Source organism: Mastigoproctus giganteus, chromosome 4 (assembly GCF_048544385.1).
Source record: "Mastigoproctus giganteus isolate SK-2022 chromosome 4, ASM4854438v1, whole genome shotgun sequence".
Classification (NCBI taxonomy): domain Eukaryota; kingdom Metazoa; phylum Arthropoda; class Arachnida; order Uropygi; family Thelyphonidae; genus Mastigoproctus; species Mastigoproctus giganteus.
The window spans coordinates 75,493,285-75,518,977 of NC_143578.1; the positions used below are offsets into that span (position 1 = coordinate 75,493,285).

At 36.3% G+C, this 25,693-nt stretch overlaps 1 protein-coding gene across 1 annotated transcript in view; it reads right to left on the reverse strand.

Moving 5' to 3' along the window:
* Nucleotides 1-25,693, reverse strand: part of LOC150086842 (uncharacterized) — an 81,245-nt gene that overhangs the window by 37,561 nt on the left and 17,991 nt on the right. Inside the window, exons 7-21 of the mRNA XM_090371616.1 lie at nucleotides 25,005-25,038; nucleotides 21,797-21,852; nucleotides 20,830-20,943; nucleotides 19,570-19,635; nucleotides 18,572-18,595; nucleotides 13,631-13,664; nucleotides 13,462-13,514; nucleotides 12,967-13,068; nucleotides 10,927-10,953; nucleotides 8,673-8,699; nucleotides 8,206-8,232; nucleotides 8,070-8,100; nucleotides 7,718-7,758; nucleotides 5,684-5,788; nucleotides 1,332-1,397 (exon numbers count right to left, since the gene is read on the reverse strand). Coding sequence (XP_090227742.1) covers nucleotides 1,332-1,397; nucleotides 5,684-5,788; nucleotides 7,718-7,758; nucleotides 8,070-8,100; nucleotides 8,206-8,232; nucleotides 8,673-8,699; nucleotides 10,927-10,953; nucleotides 12,967-13,068; nucleotides 13,462-13,514; nucleotides 13,631-13,664; nucleotides 18,572-18,595; nucleotides 19,570-19,635; nucleotides 20,830-20,943; nucleotides 21,797-21,852; nucleotides 25,005-25,038 — 807 coding nt within the window. The remainder of the gene's footprint in view (nucleotides 1-1,331; nucleotides 1,398-5,683; nucleotides 5,789-7,717; nucleotides 7,759-8,069; nucleotides 8,101-8,205; nucleotides 8,233-8,672; nucleotides 8,700-10,926; nucleotides 10,954-12,966; nucleotides 13,069-13,461; nucleotides 13,515-13,630; nucleotides 13,665-18,571; nucleotides 18,596-19,569; nucleotides 19,636-20,829; nucleotides 20,944-21,796; nucleotides 21,853-25,004; nucleotides 25,039-25,693) is intronic.

The window sequence follows — 25,693 nt, forward strand, 5'->3', positions numbered from 1 at the left end:
TCTTAGCTACTCTAACACAACCCTGTGTTTACTTGTACCGCAATGACTACCAGCAGTCTCTGAAATATCCTGCATCTTGTTTTTCAGACTTCTGCTCATTTCAATAGAAACAGTGCAAGAATCACTTCCACCTCTGCCACTGGCTACTGTTAATCTATTAGTCCTTGTATCCCCCCCAACTAGCAGTTTTCCGACCCACCTAACACTGCCTCGACAGCATCAGCAAAAATTCTTGCACCCTTTCTATTTAAGTGTATCCCATCCCTGTAGAAGCAATCTCTCCTGTTAACAAGTACAGTCCAGGCTGAAAAAAATTCTACCCCTTGAGCCTTGCACAATCCCTCCAGGGCCGAATTGATCGACAAGGCTCTCATCATATACTCCCTCCTATCGTGTCTGGGCAGAATTGCAGACACTTTCAAGTTCAACCCTAATTCACGGCTTTTTTTCAACAGTGACCTGTACTTGCTAAGTAATTCCGCCGGTCTCCTACTCTTAATATCATTAGTGCCAACGTGTACAACTATATCACCTTTTGTGCCCTTAAAAGACGATAACCGCTCTACAACGTCATCAACCTTTGCCCCTGGCAGACATACCCTGGTCCTATTCCACCTATCCTTTTTACAAAGTATGTTCCCCGTTTCCCTGACAATAGAGTCACCAACAACTACTAATTCCTGTGGGACCAGCGCATTCTGCCTAGTGGGCTGCTTCTGTGTTGCCTGATGACCAAGTGCAAGCTCTGGCGTTGATGTGGGCAGCTGAGAGCTTGATGGGCCCTCAATTTATTTCCTTCGAGGGAAACATATTTAAACATATTTTAAATATGTTTAAACGTCAGCACCAACTTCTGTTAATTTAAGTAGAAACAAACAAATATAAATCCTTTAGTAAATTCCTAAAATTACTATATTAAATTACAAGAATAACAGTACTAATATTCTGTAATTAATATCGTAATATATTCGAAAAGAGTATGAAAGGTAAAACAACTCAAGTTCAAAAATTATACTCTATCTCATCATCTTTGAAAAAAATCACCAAAATGGAACGCGAATTATCATGAGAAGTAAAAACTGATGGAAATATGGTGGATGTCCAGAATGTGGAAGCTTGTGTGACCTTGAACCGCATGTACAATTCTCGAAAACGGTGTAAGTCGGTTTTATGAAAAAATATTTACAGTTGTTGAGCTTTGACTTCTTAAAAAGGTGGAGAATATACTTTAATACTTTTTTATAATATTACATAAAAGTGACTTATTAAAAGCTCCAATAATAACAACGCAATAACGATTATCATAATTATTAATAATTTTAATGGCTTACCTTTGTAGCACGCTCAATTTCTTTCATGCGACCGGAACCTTCTTTTCCTGTCAGGCATAATTTCCACTAAAGAACAGTATTCAAATAATCACTCTTATCGACTACATTTCATACGTTTAATAGCCATGCTGCAAGCTAATTATATTACAGTAATTCGAAAACATATTAAGCGTTTATATTAAAAAATATCCTCGGGAAGAACGAGATGAGAATCGTAATACAGTATTAGAAAGAGAAAATTGCTATTACTATGCGCCACAAGCACGTATTAATACGCACAGACAATCGCGGTAATGTCTAAAGATATTACTGGCAAAAGCAGACGAATATAAAATAACTGCACGTTTCATGCTCGCGCCATCTAACTTTTCGTGTGTTTTGATCTATATTTTTTGCAATGGTGAAGTAAATAAATATAAATAAAATAACTGCTACCTGGTAGCCAAAACCTCAGTTCTCATTTACGTAAATAAATAATAATAATAAAATAAAATAAATTAAAAAACCCCCTTCCTGAATAGTTTTGGATTGTAAATTTTCAAAACGTTTGAGACATTACTCATAAAGAACGAGACGCAAGAAACACTGAGTTAATCTATTAATCTAAGTCTAGAATAAAGCATTTAATTTCAGTTACATAGTAATATGTTGCGTTCATTCTTTTCAAGATCCTTCCATGTGTAATAGCGAAACTATATTGGAACAACACATCTTTTAACAAACATCTATTCATAGCTGAATAAGAGCAGCATTATTAAAGATAAACTTTATTAGAGTGCATTCATGAATATACAGTGGCGGACAATAAAACTGCATCACTTGTGAATTTTGCAAATAATGTTTTCCGCTGCATTGTGGGTTGCAGAAATGTTCGAAATGCATTTGTTAGATGATATAGCTAATTGCCGTAAATATTTTCCCAAAGGGTAAAATGCGTAATTAATGGAAATATGAGAAATCATGCAAATGGCAATCACGACAACCAAACATACATTTTAATGCATTTACTTGTACAAATTGAAATGAAAAGTTACCGTAATAGTATTATGTACTGTAAATCAGCAAAATAAGCAAAATATCGTAAATCAGCAAAATCCTTAATATTTTTTGTTGTTTCTCCTCGAGCTGCAATTACCCCCAGGGGCTCACATCTCGTGAGTATGGGCTTGGCACACCCAGGGTTCTGAGCTGGATATCACCATTCTTCTCTTTCTTGGTGATTCCTTTATACTTCTTTCTCTCTCAGGGTAATAGGGAAATTTTTTTTTGGCCGTTGCAACATAAGCCTCAGGCTTCCTTGCATAATATGGTTAATAATAATAATAATTATTATTATTACAGCCTTGCAACGATCTGGCATAGAGTTAATCAATTTCTGAATATGCGGTTGCCCAATTTCGTGGTACCACATCCTTACAAGGCTCTCCTGCAGCTGAATCTTACTTGTTGGCTTCTTCTGAGCAATTTTAGACGACATTATGTACCAGCAATTTTCAATGGGGCTCAAATCTGTACTTTGCCGGGCAAGTCCAACATTGTAATGCCAGTGTTTCTGAGGTGTGATTGCACCTTAAGGGAGAAAAACCGAGAGAAAACATAGGTGTAAGTATGTTTTAAAAACTGTGTGAGACAAGAAGACAAACTCATCATTAAATCTAAATAGCATAAAACTTACCAATTTTGCTGTGTGGCAAAGTGCTGAGTCCTGTTGAAAAATGCAATTTTGGTCATTTGTATGGTGATCCATAATAACAGGTTTCAGGCACTCCTCCAAGATAGCAGTGTAGGTTTCTGCATTCGCCGTTCAGTTAACAAACTTAATTGGCCCCGTCCCTTTGCTTGTTATACATCCCCCAGACCATCTGACTGGCGGGAACTTTACAGTCGGTGTTATGCTGTCAGGATGGTATGCCTCCGATTTTCGTCTTTAACATATCACTTCCCATCCGAGCCATGCAGGTTGAATTTCGATTCGTCAGAAAAGATGACGGTATCCCATTGCTCTTTTGTCCATGAAACATGCGTTTTAGCCCAAAAAAAGTCGCTTCTTCCTCATTTGTTGGGCCAACAAAGACTTCTTCTTTGTCATCTCAAAGTCCACTTTTAGACCAGGAGCGCTAACATGCGATTACGAAAGCATAATAGTTTTAAATATTGATCTTGGGAAGGAGTAGTCACTCTCTTACAGCTTGATCCAGGTCTGCTCTTCACATCAACGGTTTCACGCTTTAATTGCAGCACCCGGGATACTGTTGACTGGTGGCAACCTATTTTATCAACGATAGCATGCGTAGAAAGCTCTTCCTGGGACAGAGCAACAGCCACACTTTTTTTTTCTTCATGTTAACACTGAACATATGGAGCCATGCTGACACCTCTGCAAAATAGGATACTAATGAGCGTGTATACCCTTCCAACGTCGTATTTATAGAAACTGCTGAGGCAATACCTTGCATTACTTTCTGATGCGATAGAAGCGTTATCTGACGCAATACCTTTGCTTTGCGACAAACAAAATGACTGTAATCAAACAATATCTTATACATTTCACTACAAGTGTTCCTTTTTTTTAAGGTGATGCAGTTTTTTTGTCCGCCACTGTATGTTCCAGTGACGTCCGTCAATCAGAAAATTCAAGGCCAAAGAATGTACCACTGAATGTCCCCATTCACAAAGAACAGCTGCACTAATACGGATTCTCAGTGCAGTACAGGAGGACGTAATGGAATACTCCATATGACGTTAACTACGTAAAAGTTATTGCATAGTGAATTACGAAAAGTTTTTTTTTTTTTTCTTTCAGAACTGTGTTCCATGAAAAATTCATTTTGTTTAAGCCTCTCTTAACAGTGATCGAAAGAAAAGTGTGCACTTAATTGCTCGCAATATGACAGGTGGGTGATTAAGCAACAAGAAACATCTTTAGGAAGGATGGGAACATTCCATCAAGTCATTCGGTTGGATCGGGTTGTTTCAGACTACCAAAAGGCAATTCAGCACTTGAGCCAACAGTGTACTGGGTTCGAAACTTGCTTGTGTTGTACTGATCAGTTTGTCTATTTTACAAGGGTAAAACACTTCTACTTCCCTATGAGACTAATTAGCTCATATGGAAGTAGCAGCCTTGGGCAAAAAAAACAGAAAAATACATTAGCATGCCGCCACTCACAAATAGTTTATATTATATTATAAAAAGTATTTTTATTTGAAGACAAATTTATTTTATGATTAAATCAGCCACATCTAGCATCGATAAGTGTAATTGTTTAAAACAGTACACAGCAGCTAAAGTTCTCATTAGGAACTTTAAAATATTGTTACTTTTTTATGATGTCGATAATGACTATTAGCTAAATTTTAGTCCGGTTTACCTTTGGCACGCATGTCGGAAAAAGGTTCGCTATCACTGATGTGGGAGGAGTGATACCAGAGTGCGTCGTCATTGGGACGCTGCACTCTAGTAAATAAAGTTTTCAGGATATCTGCCACATCCAAACACAACCATAAGATCAAATAACTATGTACCATGATTCGTCGCTCCACAACTTTTACTTTTTGACTATTAACTTTTCGACGTCCTATGAACAGATTTTATTGGGCAATACACCAAACAAGTTGAAGGCAGTTCACTGCGTGCTGTGATGTATGGTTTTTTGGGTTGCAACTCTTCTTTAAAATCCGATGCTATTCAGCTTCTTATGCGTCGCCCTTATACTAATATTAGTTCCGGTGGCTTCACTGAACTTCTGGTTGTTAGTATTCATGATACTTATTTTCATTTGGGTGATTAGTCACCATCGATCCTGGTCGTTACGTTTTGGCTGCAATGGCATAAACAGATTAATTGCTAGCATGGCCTCCCATGGTGACTTCGCCCCATCCGTTGGAAGTCACTAAGCTCAACGTCTTAACCCATCTACTGTATATCGTTTATCTGCTTACTTCTAGCCTAAATGCAGTCTCTTTAATGTTTATTCTTGACACATGGGTGGCAGATATGGCATTCTCAAATCTTAGAGAATCAATGCGTATGTATGAAGGGTCCAGGCAGCTAAAACCATGAAGCATCAATACGCTGTATCTGTAAATTGCATTTATTTCGTCAGTTTACCTGTTTTACTGGATGAAAAACCATAATTTTTAGGCGAATCCACTCAGTCCTCAGCCATGGTGTAAAAAGTCTATAAAAAATTCTTCCCCTCTCTAAGGGAACAGGCTTTTTCCAATGATGTAGAAGAACAGCGATTATACCTTCTGTGCTTACCGTGAGGGGGCGCCCCATATATTCTCCGTACATAAGTCGGCCATATCGGCAAAAAATAATAAATAAAAGAAAGAAAGTTTCTTCTTACCTGTTTTCTGGCCTTGAACAATGAAATGTTTCGGAAATTGCACATTTTCCACAGCTCGTTTTCACTTCCGAGGGGCTCCTGGCATAGTTTTAGGATTTCGTTTATCTGAAATAATAAGTCATCTGTTATTCGTTGTCAGAGTCCTGTTCAATTAGTTTTGATCTTAATTATTAAAATACATAAATAATAAAAATTTGTCAGTTCTGTCCAAGACCAATTCTTTGATCCTGCACAAAACAGACAAACCTCAAAAGATAGTAGAATTTGAAGCTATAAAATGCATTTTGCTCGTTATAAAAGTACCATTAGGTAACATTTCTTGACTTAAGTATCGCGAAAAGTTGTGTTAGAATTTTTTTTGAAGAATTGGGCATCTCGTTGCCTTTCTCTGTACCCGTTCCAACAGCTCTGCATCCTTGCTAAAATGAGTCCTCCAGACCTGTGTGCGGTACTCAACATGTGGTCTGACAACTGCTTTATACAATGGGCTAATCACCTCCTTATACCTGCCAACAAAATTCCTGCATATCACTGACAAAACCCCATGAGCTGTCCTAGCAGCCTGTTTGCATTGCTCACAGAACTTCATATAAGACTGTACAAGGGGCGACCTGCACATAATGCCGATGGGATTCTCCCTCTTGCTCAGATTATGCACATGAGGGTGGATAAATTCAAATTGAGGAAGGATGGTTGCAGAATAGATGTACGGAAGTTTGCCATTGGCCAATAGGTTAGGATTGCTGGAATAAGCTTCCACTTGTTGTTGTGGAAGTGGATAGTTTAAATAAATTTTAGAAAGAACTAGACAAGCTATTGGAGGGGATGGATAGGTGAATTGGGATTTTTTTTCTTTTCTTTTTTTGGCCGATGCTGTATAACTTGCTTTCTAGCATCATTTGCCATTACTAATACTAAGTTATAAAGTGCATTTCGCTCGTTTTAAAAAAGGTACCGTTTCATGACTTAAGTATCGCAAAAAATTGCGTTAGAATTTTTTTTGAAAAATCGAACATCATGAGATTTTAACTAACAGTCAGGGTAAAGAGGAGAGTTGTAAAGATTTTGGTTCCATTATGCTTGCAGAGGATAAATTTATGAGAGACGAAGCATATGATATTATGAAGATTATCGATTTATAAGCAGTATTATAAACATGAGGTATCGACAGATGCTAAGAAAAGCTGGTGTGATATCTTAAACAGTTTAAACTATTCTGATGAGCACATGAAAGTGTTAATTATTAATATCATAAAATCGGAAAAGATACTCATCGAATGAAAAAATAATCACCAATAAGTGAATTTCCATCAGTGCCGTCAGCTGTTGTTGTTGTTTGGTTTTTAGGAGCATTAGCAACTAAAGCCATATCGCTCCGGGGATATGCGGTGGTCATTCCCTGACCTTTCCGCATCCTCTGTATTTGGTGGTCACGGGCTCAAACCCAGGTCTAATCAAGAAACGTGTGCTACGCACTGCTGTTCCTGCCCACCTGGCTACGGAGGCACCTGCCATCAACTACTACTTAATGAAGGGTAACACTGTTTCGGTACATTTGAATTAATTGATGTAATTCAGGAAGGTTCCCAAACTTTCACCGTTTAGTTTAGGAAAAATTACCAACCATATTCAGGGCCGCCGCAAGTGGGTAGGGAAGGTAGGCGTCGCCTACAAGCGGCATTTCAGGAGGGCGCCCAAATTTTTTTGATATTGCATTCTGATTGGTAAACATATATCAGCATTCAACATTTAGGACAGCGAATTTTATTTCGCCTACTAGCGGTATATAGGGTCACAGCGCTACTAACCATATTACCGTCGCCGTATAACCCTCGGCCAAGGTGCGAAAAAAGTCCATAAAAGTTCATGGCGTCAGTGACAGGACTCGAACCCATACAGTGTGATTATAATCACTGTGCTATCTGTGAGGATTGGTTAGTTCAGAACTATGTTTGTTCATTTTAATTTCAAAATTTCACATTACTGTAAATTTATTTTTTGCTATTTGTCAGTTTAGTTTAAAAAACGGCCTACCTTAGTATTTGAGGAGATGCATCTGTAATGTCGCTGTATATCTGAAAATACAAATATGATACAGATAAACGGAATAAGAAAAATTAATAAGACTTTTTTCCGTAACTAATCTTTACGAGTATCACTAGAATTGGATACGGTAAGATTAATTCTACTGAGTGCTAAGTTATGAATACAATACTTAAGAGACGGTGGTTTCTTTAGTATTGTATTATAAATACAATACTTACGAAACTGCCATTTTCACAGATTAACTCATTGTATTATGTCATTAATAAAATATTACTAACGGTATAAATTAATAATAAAATAAATTACAATGATGCTTTTGAATCGTTGGCAGAAAACTCACCACTTTTGCAAATGTTGTCCCAGAAAGCGTCCTGTATAAAATAAAGCTGCAATAAGTGGCGATATATTTAAAAATTAATTACTGTTATTCTTACATATCCATTGGTAAGTGAATTGTATTCCCAATATGTACTTACTTTTCTGAGAACTTGACGCGAGCAATCCTGAAAAGAAACAAATTATCATGGTTAAAGCTGAGCAACTGTGAGACCTATAATCAACCATAAAATAAAATATAATCAGATACATACTAAAGATGTATAATTTGGTTAATTTGACATAGACGTAAATACGGTTAAATAAATAACAAAAATCTTAATTTAAAACAGGGGTTCCCAACTTATAGTATGCGTATATTTGTGATATGCAGGGGAAAATAAGGATCATTTACTCTATTACAAAATTGGATTGGTTGTGCATAAAAATTGCATTCTTCAATAATGGTTCAAGAAATATTTAAAATAATGGAACTCTTAAGCTAAAATAGGTTTCAAATGTTATGATTTAAAACATGATGCTTCAATATTTTTTTAAACTTATTTGAAAGGTAGTCTTAAAAAAGCGAGAGAAACGGTATAGACCTATTTAGTGTGGATTGGCTTACCTTTGGATCATTTATTTTGTCTTTATCCTGAAAATAAAAATGTAGAAATTAATTACTTTTTTCAAGGATTCAAAAATTGCTTGACAGTATTTCAACACTAAAAGTGGCGTGTGTTTTCTTGTATACGTTGATTTGAAAGTGGGTAACACTGCTGTCCTTAAAATTATGGAAATAATTAAAGTTACTTGTATTTTAAATCACTCACTACTTTACCTTGAATACCGCTGGAAGAGCATATATTTGTCACTGTATATATTCTTCATGAAAACAAAAAACTTTAAAATATTTATGAAATGTGGCAACCATAATTTTAAATACTGTACATGTATATTTTAGGCAAGTTAAAGACACCCCAGGGACTCATATCTGGTGAGGATGGGCTTGGCACACCCAGGGTCCTGAGCTGGATATCATCATTCCCTCTCTCTCTCTATCTGTAACTCGGGAATTTTCTTTGGCTGGTGTAGAATAAGTCTCAGGCTTCCTTGCACCATATGGCCAATAATAATAATAATAATAATAATAATAATAACGCGGGAACCCAGAAGCATCTCCAGCAAGTACTCCAGATCACCGAAGAATTCAGCAATGATATTAGGATGGAATTTGGTCTAGACAAATGCCAGACCCACGGATTGCACCAGGAAAAATTAGTCAACCGAAACTACCAACTGCAGACTGGTAAAGAGATCGAAGCCATAATCCCCAAATACTTGGGGATTATGCAGGCTCAGCAGTTACAGCACAAGGAAATTAAGGCATGCCTGACCGAAAAATACCATCAGAGGCTCAGAAACCTGCTGAAAGCAAAGCTGAATGGAGGGAACACAGTTAAAGCCATAAACACCTATGCAGTCCCAGTACTAACATACTCCTTCGGGGTCATAGATTGGACTAACACCGAGCTGGAGGATATCATGAGAAACACAAGGACAATGATGGCCAAGAGCCGCCAACACCACTCGAGATCTGCCGTGGAGAGACTGACAATTACCCGGGAAGAAGGAGGAAGGGGCCTGATAGACCTCATTGAGCAACAGAAGACAGCGATAGTTAACCTGAAGGATTACTTCCAGAAACACAGCAGCACTCCACCAGGCCATAAGGAAGATAGACAAGCGGTATACCCCACTCAACCAGGAGGTACAAACGAAGCTAGAGAGATGGGCAGAGAAGACACTCCATGGCAGACACTACAATGATCTCCATCAAGATCACATAGATAAAATTTCTTCCAATGCATGGCTCACGAGCGGGACGCTCGTCTCCGAGACTGAAGGATTCATGCTCGCCATCCAAGACCAGGTAATCAACACCAGAAACTATAGAAAATACATCGCCAATGCCACCTGGCCTCAGAAACGATCCAACACATGACCGCGGGATGCAAGGTGATCACCCAGACTGAGCACATTCATACACACGACCAGGTAGCCAGGATAATACATCAGAAGCTAGCAAGGAAATACCAGATGATCGAAGAAAGTGTACCGTACTACAAGTACGAACCCCAGGCAGTACTAGAGACCCCCAACCCACAAGCTGTACTGGAACAGCGCCATAATAACGGATAGGACAATCCCGCACAACAGACCGACATAACCCTTGTGGATAAGAAGGAAAAGACTACCTATCTGATTGACATAGCGGTACCCAACACGGTAAACTGCAGAAAACCTATGGAGAAAAAATCAGGAAGTAACGAACCTAAGACAGGAGGTCCCGATCATTGTGTCAACCACAGGTATGGTGCCAAAGACCCTACATAACAGCCTAGCAGCAATAGGTCTCCCAGCGAACACTTACAAGGAACTCCAGAAAATCGCAATCCTGTGTACTTGGTAGCAATACCCGTCACGAGGTGGAACCCACAATCAGGGAGAAATAATATAAGAGCAATAATAATAATAATAATAAATAAATAAATAAATAATCAACAGAAACAAAAATTTAACTATAGATACTAGTGTCGGCGAGAGAATAACGGAAAAATTTTCATTACAATAGTGACCAGCAAACCAATGCTGAACGAATTTGTATCAATTGAACCAAAATGTTAATTACTGATAACTGAATACTATTGATTTATAAAGAAATATAAAAACCGAAATTTGAATTAGATTTATATTAATTAGAATTAGATATAAAAACTGAAGTTTGAATATATATATAATTTACATTAATTACGAGTATTTGAATATTTTAGCGATATTAAATTCATTTACAATAAATGCAAAGATAAAAGTGAACTTACCTTTCTGGTCTTCATGCACTCTGTATACTGTAAATAAGAAAACAAATATGTGAAAAACTAGAAAATAAAGGCGAAATACGTCGCGCAGATATCTTACAAAATTCATTTAATATGTTGTTTTGAAAAGGTTTTGATCGGTGTACATGTGGTTCGAAAAATGGCAACTGAAGTTTAATGCTTCTAAATACTATCTAAGGTTATTATGCACTTGGGTTAAGAAATTCTAGAGTGACGTATAAATTAAAGAAAGAATAGCTAAAAGTGGTTCAATACGAAAAAGACTTTAATCTGACATGAAATTTTTCATGCAGTATAAATAGGTGGCGAGGAGCGAGCGCACTTGGTGTCCTTCAGTAAAATAAATGAGGAAGGTTCTTCCTCGTAATGGGTGAACCATTACGAGGAAGAACCAATGGGTGAACTTCATGAAATCCAATCTTCTATTATTCCCTGATAATCTTCTATTATTATATTATTTCCTGAAATCCAATCTTCTATTATTCCAATGATAAAGTTCATCAATGGTGAACTTTATCATTGGAATAAGTTGTCTTCCAATGTCGGAGAGGCAGCAAGTCTCGAAACGTTCCAAGTGAAATTGGACGGAACAGTATGAATATTCTGTGTTATTTTATTGCTATTATATATTTTTGTCTAATAGATTAGGACTAGGATTATTAGTATTTATAATCCGGAGATTGGAAGAGATTATGTTAATTTAAATATTATTTAATATTAGGAAAATACACTACAGATCCACTTCCTTGCCTCATTTGGCCTTATTGATGCATTCAAAATACGAATGCATTTAATATTTACCTCTTATCAAGAGGGATACACAAAAAGTCATATCAGTAATGAAGAAACAATATAATCGAATTTTTGTTATTTTTTCTCAGTATGTACTCCCTCCCTTGGGTTAAATACAAGCCAGTTGTAATTCTTGAGAAAAAAGTGAAAAAAAAAACTTAAAAAAAAAAAAAGTCTTTGTTCTGGTATTTTAAAATTTACAGCCAATTAAAGCCATTTACAGCTTCCTTGAGATCGCCATAACTTGAAAATCGATGCTCACTCTGATGTTTCTTCAGTTAGCTGAAGAGGAAATAATGGGCACTGTGGATCTAGTTGTAGGGCGGGATGGTTTAACTCCTAGTAATCCTCTTTCTCTCAGAGTAGAAATTGCTTTATGAGATTTATGTACAGGAACAGTGTCTGAAGAAGCAGGATACACAGGCATCACAGCATTCTCACAGCAACATAGGCATGCCCACTGATTGTTTTCTTTTGTGATATGTAGACTATCAAAAGAATTCCTTCTATGTCCCAAAAAAGGTGGTCATGATTTTACCGATGCCATGTTGATTTTCGAATTCTTTGGGGGGTGTCACTATATTAACTCCTGTTTTTTTTTTTTTTTTGGATCCCATTGATGACTCGACGTTTCATCACCACTTACAATTCTTGAAAGATATCCTCGTGAATCTGCATCATGCATGTGTAAATTTTTCTCACAAATTTGAGCCATGCACTGAGCTGTGAGAAAGAATCCAAGTCCAATAAAAACTGCCCTTTGATATGGACAAGTGTTCATGGAAATGGTCGCTACGGACCTCTCATAAACATTGCATTCCCTGGCAATCATAGACACTTTATTAAGTCTATCCAGCATAGCCAAGTCTTCAATCTGTTGGCATTGCTGGATTTATCACTTCCATTGGTCGTTTCCATCAGGTATCACCTCCCAACCCAATTTAAACTGCTCAGACCAAAATCAAAATTTTATCTGGTACTAAGAAGGAACAGCAGCATCATATTCAGTTTTCATGCGATTAGTAACAACTTTTGGTCTATTCAACAAAATTTTGATGATGGCCAGAATTCTAAATTTCGTGTTGGCTACTTTAAACCTCTTCTGTTCTTCCGTATTTCGCTATATTGAGCTGGATCTTCGCAAATAAGAGTGCGATAAAATATTTTGTATATATATTAAGCATATTTATAGTCAAGACAGATAACTTATTGAACTCAAAATTTTCCCACCTTTTTAGCAACGGTACTGTTGCGGCACAGGATCGGAATCAATCGTAGGTAATCATTGGAGTTGGTAGTTTCATTTAGACAATCTTTCATAGCAGATACTAACTATAACAAAAAGAAACTTCAGAGCTTTAAATACTAAATTAGCCTATAAATACTGTATCTAAAAAATTAAGCTATATATTTATATATTAACTCAGCAAATTAAACCGAGCATTCCAGCAGTTCCAAAGCAATTTTTTAATTAGCATTTATTGCTTGTTTATATAAAATTGTATTTAATTTGCACAAATAGCCCGTGCCACTGTTTCCCTCGGAAATTGAAAATATATTTAAATCGAATTTGCTGTAAACAAATGGTGCAGTGTGATAAATCATTATTAAACCGCTCATTAAATATTTCTCTCTATAATACTGAAACTTAAGAATATATGATTCATATATCCTTAAGGTTCAGTTCAGTTATTCATTGATTTTTTTTTTTGAAAATGCACTGACCTTTGGATCACCTTTCTCGTGACGACATCGAAGAAAATCGAGATATGTGTCATCTACAGGAAAACAAAAGTTAAACACTCAACATAATCATTAAAAGGAACTATGAACTCATATTTTATAAGAAGTGTATTTATTATCAGCTGTTGCCAAGCATATTTCAAATACTTACAGTTTCCACACAAGATGGTCCAGGTGTTCGGAGGCTGAAAATTAATAAGATGAAACAATTAACTAGAAAAACATAACTGCTCAGAAATCTGTTTATGCAGAGAAGTTTTTTGAGGACTATGCGCATAAACCACTTGCGACGCATCATTCGCCAGTATTTTTGCACAATCAGTTCCATTGATAGTACGACTGCAGGCAACTAGGATCAACGGAACTTGATTATTTCATTAATGAAGCATTGATTGTTCATCATTTCATTAATTGCAAATTAGAAATGAAAAGTTGACTTATTCCCATTTTCTCTAACTTAATCAGATGTGATTGAAAAGCAAGGGCAAGAGTGTCAAAAGTGTCCCTTTTAGCACAACGGAAAACTTTGCCTAGCTCACACAATTTATCGTGTGATGTAGATAATTAGCATTAATAGCGGCATATGATGCAAGCAATCAAGCTTGTACAGTCTATTTCACACATCCATTTGCTCTAAAAGTCTGTCCAGGTCTTCCTTGAATTTATTTAAGCTATCAACTTCCACAACTACAGATGGAAGTTTGTTCCAGCAATCAATTACCCGCTGCTAAAGGCAAATTTCCGCACATCTATTCTACAACTGTCTTTCTTCGATTTGAATTTGTACCCACTCAGGTTCGTAATCTGGGCAAGAGGAAGAATCCTATCAGCATTGAACATGCTCAACCCATTCCAGTAACAACCAACCAACCAATGGTAGTTGTTCCTGGATTTTACTAATAACGATTGATTCCTGGGCGTCTACTGTTTTAACTAAATGTCAACACTCTTGCCGAGAACTCGAGGGGAAAAAAAATTCATTGAGTTAAATTTATAATCCAAAAAGAACACAATTCACTTTTCAGCGAATACAAAGTTTTGCAATGAATTACAAGCGAAGAGGATTAGAAAATTTTCGAAACTCTTACCATAAAAGTGATACAGGTAAAAATAATGACAAGAAAAGCCGAACTCTGTATACAAATGAAATCCAGAGTATAGAACTCTGGATTTTCATTTGTATACAGCAATAAAATTTTCATTTGTATACCGACAGCAATAAAAGTAGCGATGGAAAGTTCGATTTGGCTCCAATTCGAGGATCGGTGGTTAGAATGGGAGCGCCAGCAACGTGATACGCTTTTCCACAAATCGATACTTTTGTTGATACATTTTAATATCCAACAAAAATAACAATAAAAGCCGCCAAACTCTAAATAAAAAGGGCCTAGTTTACCAAAGGACTTGGCGTCTGAAGTGTTCTACATACTGCCATTGCCGATGAGTTGCTAGTTTTTTTCTGTTACGCCCGATTAGTCTGGGAACACAGATTAGTTAATAAATTTTTTTATTTCTAATTTTCAGTTAAAAGAAGACAATGCGCTTGCTCAGAAGTAATGTTTGTGAAACTATCAAGTGTCGTTGATCGAAGTTTGCCGTGCCTACGTCGTGCTACTGATGGAGATGACCAAGCGAAAATGCTGGCGAGGGAGGCGCAATACGCCACTGTGTGAGTGCATCTGATAGACCTCAATAATCCTCCCTGTACAGAATGAACTAAAGATTATAATAACGTGCAGTTGTACACCAAGCTCAAAAGAAAAAATAAATAAATAATAAATCAGAAGATTGTGTTAAAACCGTAAGATAAGATTACATAAAAGCTATTTACAATAAAATTATATAATTAGAATAAAATATGATAAAATTAAAAATAAACATTTTACAGTCATTCCAACAATACAGTACGAATAAATAAATACCAGACATCAAGAAGGGTTATGTTCATGTTCCACGCCAAAGAAGAGGAAGAGGAGGAGGAGGAGGAGGAGAATGGATTCTATATTTCGTGTGGTAAATGAAGATGATGGGAGAATCTGCTGAAAACCTACAGCATCAAGGGCAGGTTAAAGAAAATACCACTACTGATATCACCTTGCCCAGTAAAAATTTTCATGTTTACCAGCCACGTTCAGTACCACTATTTATGTGACCCATTCTTGATAGTTGCATCATTCGGGGAGATTTGTTGGTTGAGAGACTTCCTATAATCCGCTGTCCCTCTACAGCCTTTAAATGTTTCCTAAAATGATCCTCTGTCCTACGGGCGTCTATTTTATCCTCGATTCCTAACTGTTCATTGGTAAGGAGTGAGTCCAGGATCCACTACGTACAACCTCTGCTCCATACACATCGGATGTCCGATGTGTATGGAGTAGTGATGCAAAAAGCGAGTCATTTGTCTGATTAGATCCTGTTGAGTTATTATAGAAAAGTCACTTTTCTGAATTAGAGTAATTTCGAAATAGTCGTCGTTTAGCGTAGTAGTAGTGGCTAGTGAGTGAGAAATATAACTGAATCACTGATTCGAATCATTGAATCAATGCTCAATGAAATTTCTGTGCAGTGACTAAAATGAACTTATTGGGGAAAAAAATGGAGCTCGTGGTGTATGTTAATTCAGATCAATAGGCAAATAATATATATACTACTGACCCATTCTGCACACCAATCGGATGAAAATTATTAAACTAATTTGTTGTTCATGAAATAATCGAATGACCTGGTGACTAAAGCAGCATTTTTAGGCGTTCTGTTCATTCTGCAAGAGAAGTGAAACATTCTAAATAACTAGTTTAGGGTAAATAACAACAGCATGGTGATAAGATAATTCGTTTCAGCCGATTGTCCATCACTAATACTAGCTTCTGTATACTGAATGGGTGCATATAGTGTTCTCTTGGAGCATTGCAGTCAAAACGGGCATAGTGTTTATTATGCTGTTGGGAATCCGGTTTATCTTGGGGAGGGGGGGAAATAAAATCGAAAAATAAAACATCCCAAAAAGTTTCCATAAATACACTACTTATAATATAACAATATTATAATTGGGAACAATGCATAATTTGGCATCATCATTATGCTGTTGGGAATCCGGTATCTTTTTTGTTCGAAAAACATGTTCACTTTTTCACTCTATGAATTTGACTACACTGATTTTACTAATTTTTTTTATTATTCACACAAAACAGGGAAGATCTCGATGTTTCTGTTATATTTTCGCATACGTTGTCAATTAATACTTAGTGTAATTAAAAACGAAACGTTATAATAATACAACACTTTAAATTTGCAAGATAGTTCAAATAAAATGCAAACCATAAATAGAGTACAATGAGAGTACAACTAAAGAACAAATAATAAAAGTACTATAATAGCTAAAAAATGAAATATTTTATTTTAGATCCAAATTAAGAAATATGATTTTAGACACTGTCACTTGTCAACTTACTTTGCTTCTTGATAATCACCATTGTCTCTTTCGAGAATCTCTCATTTGGAACTAAAATTGCAGCTGTACAAAATCTGATTAGTACTATTTCAAAAAGCCTGAGGATAAATTATTTTGTTTTCTTTCGCGAATTTAGTGGATTTTCGTGTCTTGACAAAATGGGGGCGAATATAAATACAAGTTCTACTTCAGCGATGCTGGGTGCCCTAGAATTTTCTGTTTGAAAAAGATGTGCCATAGAAGCAAATTCTTGCTAAATCGAATTGTATTTTTCTGTATATTTTGAAACTTTGGATGACGTACGTAATTGGATCTAGTCATTTTGTTGTGCCTGGAACACTAGTATACCGGCTGTAATGACAGTTAGGTAGCTACGGCTCTGCTCATCTTTTTCACAATGTGGCTAAGTAGTCGGTTTCAGAACGAAAAACTCGATTTTTTGGTCCAGAAAAACGACTTCATTGCACACGCAATTTACAGACATATTACACACGGCGCAATATGTCCTAAGTTGCTGATGCGCCTAAAACCCTACAATAACCAGTTCTGCCCAATGACTCGCATCAGATAATTGATGACTCCAGTATGTCATCAAACTAGATGATTCCAGTCATTCACTCACTAGTCATCATCAGTACAGGGTATAGTCTCAAATAGTAGGAGATACAGCTATTGCGATAGGCACATCAGTCCCATTCCCCACGGATCCTCTTCTCTGATAAATCTGTATTCCATACAGATTTATCAGAGTCATCATCAGTACAGGGTATAGTCTCAAATAGTAGGAGATACAGCTATTGCGATAGGCACATCAGTCCCATTCCCCACGGATCCTCTTCTCTGATAAATCTGTATTCCATACGTCAAAAGTTTTAGTACATATCGACTAAATTGTGAAAAAAAAACCCGAAAACTATTCATTAAATGTTCGCCATATCGAAAATAAAATCTAACAGCATGAGTATTTACAGCAAAAGTACAGAACGCTGCCCTGTTTTCAACTGTCTAGGTTTTCTTTTGCTGTCTTCGCAGTTTGGTCGATGTCTGTTAGAACTTGTGGTGTATCGCATTTCAAACTCCACCCCACTATTAAACACTACAGTCCACTTCAATATTTTTAACCAAGGAATTCTTAATTTTCATGAAAAGTGCTTTCTTCAGCAATAGCATCCGGTTGCTGAAGAAAGTTGCATTGAAGAATAACAATTGATCTCGTTTATGATAAATAATAATATTATTTCCTTCTGCAGAATCATCATTTTGGATATACGAGTAAATGACGGCAAAGCCACCAAGCAAAATTTTAGGTAACTTGCGAATGACTTACATGTTACAAAGGCTGGCTATTTTGTAGGCTCACTGGCAACTTTGGCCACAGATTTATTTGCATGTTCGGCGAGCTAAAAATCCACAAGGGAAGCTTCTATTTCTTCCGGCTGAAATAAAATATAGCTTGAACTGAATGTTTAAAAATTCCTCAAATCTCTAAAGGGATTTGAATCCATACCTCTCCAAAAGAGTAAACAAGTAGTGAAGCCACTTTCATAGAGGGATTACAGGGAGGGGTGATGCAAGAACTTATTATTGAAACGACAATCGTAAAGCTAAAAAATAAGCAATATTTTTATATTTGATACCTACCTTGTTTAGATGCACATGGCACTCCTAAAAAGGAAAAAGAATGTAATTTAAGAATTCAATTCGTGATAACTTTTGAGAAGTAGCTAATAAATAATATTCATTGAATGCAATGTCACACAAGTATCTCATAATTGTGTGATTATTTTTTTTTAAACAAAGTTACCAAGCAACATTAGTCTTTTGCCTAATCCGAGGAACAACAAGATTCTTAAAATCTGTAATTAACTAAGGCTTTAAACTTTATTTTAAACTAACAATAAATCCCGTTGACTTTAAAGAGAGACGTCAAAGATTATCACTAGAATGGTATTTTATTAAGAGAGAGAGAAAGAAAATGCGAAAGCACTTTAAAAGGTCACTATAAAAATCGAATATGAAACCACGGGATGGGATTGAGATACGCATCTTATGTGCTACAATGCCTCATATTAAAGCATATGGTAAAATGCTATTACTCATATAAAGTAAAATTTCCTCATTTTCCAGGTTTTTGTACTATTAAATTTTGTAATTTTTTAAAAATATAAATAGTTAATGTACCTGTTACTTGGAGTCAATTATTTTCCAAGACTATTACTATACAAGACCTTGTCACCAAATCGATACGAACATTCTTCAATATAAAATAGGCACAGAGTTCCCGGGGTTTCTCCATTTTCCTAAATCCCTCCTGAAACACGAAGTTTGCAAGACAGTCTGCTAACCCCTTATAGACATTTCAGTGCAAATTCAAAATCTAAAAGATTTCGTATTATGTTTGCCCTTTCAGTGATATGACTATGGAGGCTTTCCGGATCAAAGCTCAGTCTCTAAGCTGAATTTAACTGTGAAGAGCAGATTAATTCCTCAACACTCAACAAATGCAGGTATCCTCTTGATGCCAACAACAATGATTTCATTTATTATGGAACTATCGACAAAAGTTTATTCGTAATTTAATTCTGGACATCAGAGTATTTTAAAATAGTGAACTAATTCGACAGACGCAAATAGCTTACTTTTATTTTCTCAAACGCCCCAGGCCCGGCAGCTTCATTGTTTCCATGAACAACAGCATCCAGCCACTGAAAAGAAATTTAAAAAAAATTAAATTTTAAGTAGGTATAGCTTACTTAAGCATTAATCACATTAATTGAACGATTAGTGTTATTTTTTTTTAAATTCACTAACAACATTATTTGTTTACTTGTGGGATGGCTTCTAAACATCCACAACCTACCAGAGCTCACATCTGGTGAGTATGGGCTTGGCAAACCCAGGGTCCTGAGCTGGATATCATCATTCTTGCTTTCTTGGTGATTTTTTTCTATTTATATTTTTTTGGCTGGTGCAGCATAAGCCTCAGGGTTCCTTGCACCATATGACTAATAATAATAATACAATACAATTTATTTATTGTGTATACAATATATATACACAATTATAATAATAATAACTAAGATGTGTACTAATTGTACTGCTAATCCCAGCAAACAAACAATTCTCTACTTTGTTAAGGAAGATGTCTACCATTATTAATAGAGTAACTAACCGAGTTCATTTTCATGTTTGGAAGAATGAAAAATTCTAAATGAGAGCTGAAAACGAGTTGTCAGTTCATTTGGAAATGGGGGGGGGGAGTAAGTTTCGAAACATGAGAAACGTGAAACTGGTACTCAAAGCAATCCGTAGTCTAAAATAACTAGTTCATCTTTTGATAACTCACTACCAACCCTTACGAATTATGAACAGCTGTTAACCGAACCATCATCATTCATCTCAACTCCACCCCGACGGATTAAACTTTGGAAAGAAATGTATTTGAATATGCGCGCAGTTAATTATATCATAAAAGTACAGTATTTCATTCCAAACATGAGACAATTTTCACTCGATTTGAACTGAGCATGAGACAATAATAATAATAATAACACTGACGAGCCAGCACAATCAGAGATTAGGTAATCATAGCAACTTGGAGAGAATCATCGTACGTTTTTTAGATTATTAATTAATAAAGGAATTTATTCATGATTCAGTACTCACGTATGCCAAATGTTTGTCTCCCGAATCCGAACGAACATGTTGGCATTTTGTAAAATTTAAAAGAAATAGGCAAATCTAGACTGAATTTAAAAATGAAAGGATACTTTTTCAAGCGTGTCTGTTCTGGTTCTCTTTTAACGAACTGGAAATACCTTTCAATAAATGCACACACACAACATCGACTGATTTAAATATGTAGTCAAAAATACGTGTCGTGTTTTATTTCTACTTACGTGATCTCTGGTTACATTTTGACTGTCGATAGTAGAACAGATTTCCGCAAGAGCGAATCTACTGTTATTGCCAAGAAATATTTTCTTATGCAGTTCCTTATATAAGTTTGACGCCTAAAAGTACAACGAAAACAAATGGTAAGAATAGTATGAAGATTAAAATTTATATTTTCAAATATGTTTTATAACCGACTTTAAGGTGAATTCATTTAAAAGGTGGACAATTTTATTGCGCTCGGTACAATAAAATTATCCTCCTTTTTTGTGATAAAGCAAGAAACAGTTAAAAATTGTGATATCACAAGTTATTTTAACATAATAAGATTTTAGTTTCGTAAACATATACATTAACATTGAAATTTAATTTATCATGCTTTAGCATTAACTTTTTATCAGTAATCATCAATATGCTTTTCTTCGCAGGAAATCAACTGTTTCAAATGTGGCCTTGTTCTCCCATTTCCTACAAACTAATTTGAACATAGGAAATCAAATTGATTCGGAATTCCTTGATATTTTACCCGCATTTGACTCTGTTCACATCAATCTTCTACTCTTCAAGCTTTCATCTTATGTCTACAACCCTCTTTATTGGGTTTACTTAGTGCTCTCACAACGAGTTCCCAGGTATTGCACTACTTCGAATAAGTAACGCTTCATTAATAGAGAAGACTATTTTTACTTATTCTCGGTGGGCACCACCAACCAGACAGTACCGTTTGAAAAATGGTATGGGATAAAAACTGCTAAAAACTGATTTACTAATTAAAAGTTTGTAGTTTTATTATGAAATTAATTAATATTTATTAAAAAAATTTCGATGATAATTATTAACCATTTAACAAACAGGCTGGTGGCAAATATTTTTGGGCGAGTTCTTTAATTTAGAAAATTTTAGATGAATAATAATCAATATAATTGACAAAATTTACTGGCTTTAAATAACAATTTTGGGAAATATACTTACGTTTCGTTTTGAAGGGTGTACCTTGCCAAGTAGACAGTTGTAACGATTCACGTTCCCTAGAAGAACAACAAAGTCAACAATCATTTGCTTCGTTAACTGTGGACAGCCAACTGATTGCTAAATGTGATACAATATCCGGAAAATACAGAAATCACAAAACTCTGTCAGTATCTGCAATTTGATTATGAGGATAAAGGATTTATAGAAAGTTATGTAGCCTTTTCAGTTCCAGGGTCACTTAAATTATTTCATTTATTCAAAATCTAAGAATTAAGAACAATACTCATATTGGTCGTGTCTAGTGGAGTAGGTTGGCAACAGCCTGTGTATGGTCTGAGGATGGGTTCTGGCAAGGTTCCCCGAAACGTTACCTTAATGTATAGTGATTTAGTTAATAAACTATCTTAATATTCAAGTGATATAACAGTGATCATTAATCTAAACTAAGTTTAGTTATACGATATGTTGAAAGTAAAGAGAACTGTATTCCCAACAAACTTATGTGAATGAATCTTTTTTTTTTTAGAATTTACTGCAGCAAGTGATCATTCCGCAGAAGGACTTTCAAAATCTTGGAAGATAATTTAAATGATCGTGCTCTGGATCTATGTAAAATGCTTGGTGAAAGTTACGATGGAGCCAGTGTCATGAGCGGAGCATATGGTGGGGTTCAGGCTAAATTTAAATCAAAATATAAAAATTCTACGTATGTTCACCGTGCCGCACACAATCTGAATTTCGTACTCTACGACGCTATGCCCACATCACTTGAGTGAAAAAGTTCTTCGATTTAGTTGAACGATTCGCAGTATTTTTTTTTCTAACAGTGGTAAAAGACAGGAAACTCTGACTTTTTATAGCTTTCATAGCTCAAGACTTTTGCCACAGATTTAAACATGTTCTTACATTAGAACTTAATTTAAATAATACCAATCTCCTCTCGTAGTTTCTCGTAATTTTGCTGAATCGGAATTTATTTATGTTTTTCAATACAAAATTGAGGATCCATTCGCCGCTTATAATCGAAGGCAGGCTGCAACAAATTCCATGTCATTAAAATAGCACTGACTTCATCTATTAACGTGCATAATGGATTTGAGCGATAATCGCTATTCTTTAGTTGGATGTCAAGTTAATGTAGACAGTATAAACAAGTCAACTAATATCGGTCATAATAATGCTGTTTACTTTCTTAACCGTCCCGCGGTCGTGCTAAAACACTTGCACCAGACCAGTAGGTGGTACTTTGTGTGCCATTACTTTTTTTTCTGATAAAAGCAAGAAATAGTTAAAACTCGTGAAATCATGAATTACTTTATAATGGTTTTATAAAATTATTTTATAATATGGTTATATTATAATGGTTAATTTTATATTATGGTTATATTATAATAGTTATACATATGAATAATACGTAACTATATATTTTTTTAAACTGCAGCAATCCGTTGATTAAACCCATCCTCCTTCACTTCCTACATAACCAATAACGCAAATCAAATTCAATCCAACTTGAGTCGACACTGGGGCTCCTCTAACGGACATTTGTTGCATTGTGCACTAGTTAATATACACTGAAAGGACAGCATTCATGGGATACCTGCTTGCTGGGCAACGTGACGCTGTCACCTCTCTCGCTAGTGGACGTACCCACCGCTTGGCAGATGCATAGGTACACTGCATTCATGTAGACGGTAATTCGTTGTCAGTATGGATAAACGTCGTGATTTAATCGATTTTGAAAGAGGGTGGTAGTGGGTGCCCAACGCATGGGTCACTCTATCGGGCAGGTGGTACAGAAATTGCACTATCCCCGTTCGAAAGTATCAAGAGCGCATCGGAAATACGCCATTTCCGGAATAACATCTCATCGTGGACAGTGCTGTGGGCGGATAAAGGTGGTGGATGAACGTGGCCGTCGACGTCTGTCTCGCATTGTTTCAGCCAACCAGAGAGAGAGAGAGAGAGAGAGAGAGAGAGAGAGAGAGAGAGAGAGAGAGAGAGAGAGAGGCAGAAATCACCGCCGACTTCAACGAGGAATGCCAGAAACGTCCCCACCAAGACCATAACGAGATCATTAGCTGCAATTGGTTATGGGAGCCGCCAGCCCACCAGTGTCCCGTTGCTAACACCACGACACAGGACTCTACGCCTCAACTGGGTGAAAGAACGTCAGCACTGGACCTTGGATGATTGGAGACGGGTCTCCTGGTCCTGTGAATCCCGTTTCCAGTTGTTTCGAGCTGACGGGAGGGTGAGAATCTGGCGGAAATGGCACGAAGCTATGCACAGGTCATGTCAACAAGGAACTGTTCAGGCAGGTGGACGGTCGGTAATGGTCTGGGGCGTGTTCAACTAGCACACGTTGGGAATTCTGGTCTAGACGCATTTCTGAACGGTCCAGGTAACGTGTCCGTTCTGGCAGACAAACAATCTGCATCCCTTCGTGGTCATCGTGCACCCACAGGGCAATGGACTCTTCGAGTAGGATAATGCGCCTCTTCGCAAAGCCGTGGTGACTACAACATGGTTCGAAGATCATTCTGACGATTTTACCAGCATGGCATAGCCTCCCTGTTCGCCAGAGATGAACCCTGTGAAGCATCTTTGGGATGCAGTTGAAAAGTCCGTTTGAGCTTTGGATCCTCTACCAGGAATTCGACGTAATTATGGACAGCGGTGCAGCAAGCATGGATGGAAATGCCTGTGGAACGCTTTCGTGAACTAGCGGACTCGAGTCCGCTAGTTCATGTGACTGCCTCGTCATGTGACTGCCCTTATCTGGGCGAAAGGTGGGCCTACCCGTTACTAGTTAGGTAACCCACGATTTCTGTCCACTCAGTGTACAGAATCTTTAGGAAAATACTGAAGATATTTATGAATATATGTAACGTCACAACTATAGGATACAAATAATAGTAAGCTATTATTCGTATCACACAGATATAAATAATCGGCTAGCACAAGCATATTCTGAATTACTGTTCAGAATTATCTCCTGATATTAAACCTATCGAATGTTGCAAGAATCTGATTAGTAACCTGATAATTTTACCAAAAGAACCAATAAGTTTCTCAATTTATACGAGTAACTGCAATAAGAAACTCTGACTATATGATGATGACCAAAACACAATATCAGGCCCTCTTCTCGGCATTAATATACATATACACACTCCCAAAATGAGGATTTAACTAGAATACTTACCATTTCCTTCACAAATAAAATTCCAGGTATTCATCTGTGTAAGAAAAACGTTAAGAAAAATTTAATAGCTAGCAAAGATAGCAAGTAATTTGCAATAAATGCTTCGATGTAAAGATATACAGTATTTAGAAGAAGAAAAAAACTTTTTTAATTAAGTAACTCACCTCTGAAATTCACCAGTTTTCATGAGAATGAATTGAAAAAAAAAAAAAAATAATAATAAAAAAAAAATAGAAAGACAAGGGTTGGAGACAAGACTACTTTTCTGAAATGCTTTTAGCGAAACGTGTCAACTCAAAAACGCCATACAAATAGAGCATCGAACGAAAACTAAGGCAAAGAGAATTAAAACTCGAACACAGTGGAAAGAGAACTGTTTGTTTTTGTATGGAGCATTTTAAATTATCATTAGGAACAAATTCACGGGGGAAGATTATTAAACTTGTAGTGATGTTCATGAAGGAAGAAACTTATCTCTGATTTGTCGTAGGGAGTTTGTCCCAACTAACTAATATAGTTTAAGGAGCACACGTTTGAAGTATTGGAATAGCCACATCTAATTAATGTTGAACCTACATTAATTGGCTGGGCAGATCTCTTGAAAACCAATTAGGTAAACTATATTTCCTTGCTGGGATTTTTGAACAGGAAACCAGTTTTTGAATTAAAAGGGACGACTATTTCATGCC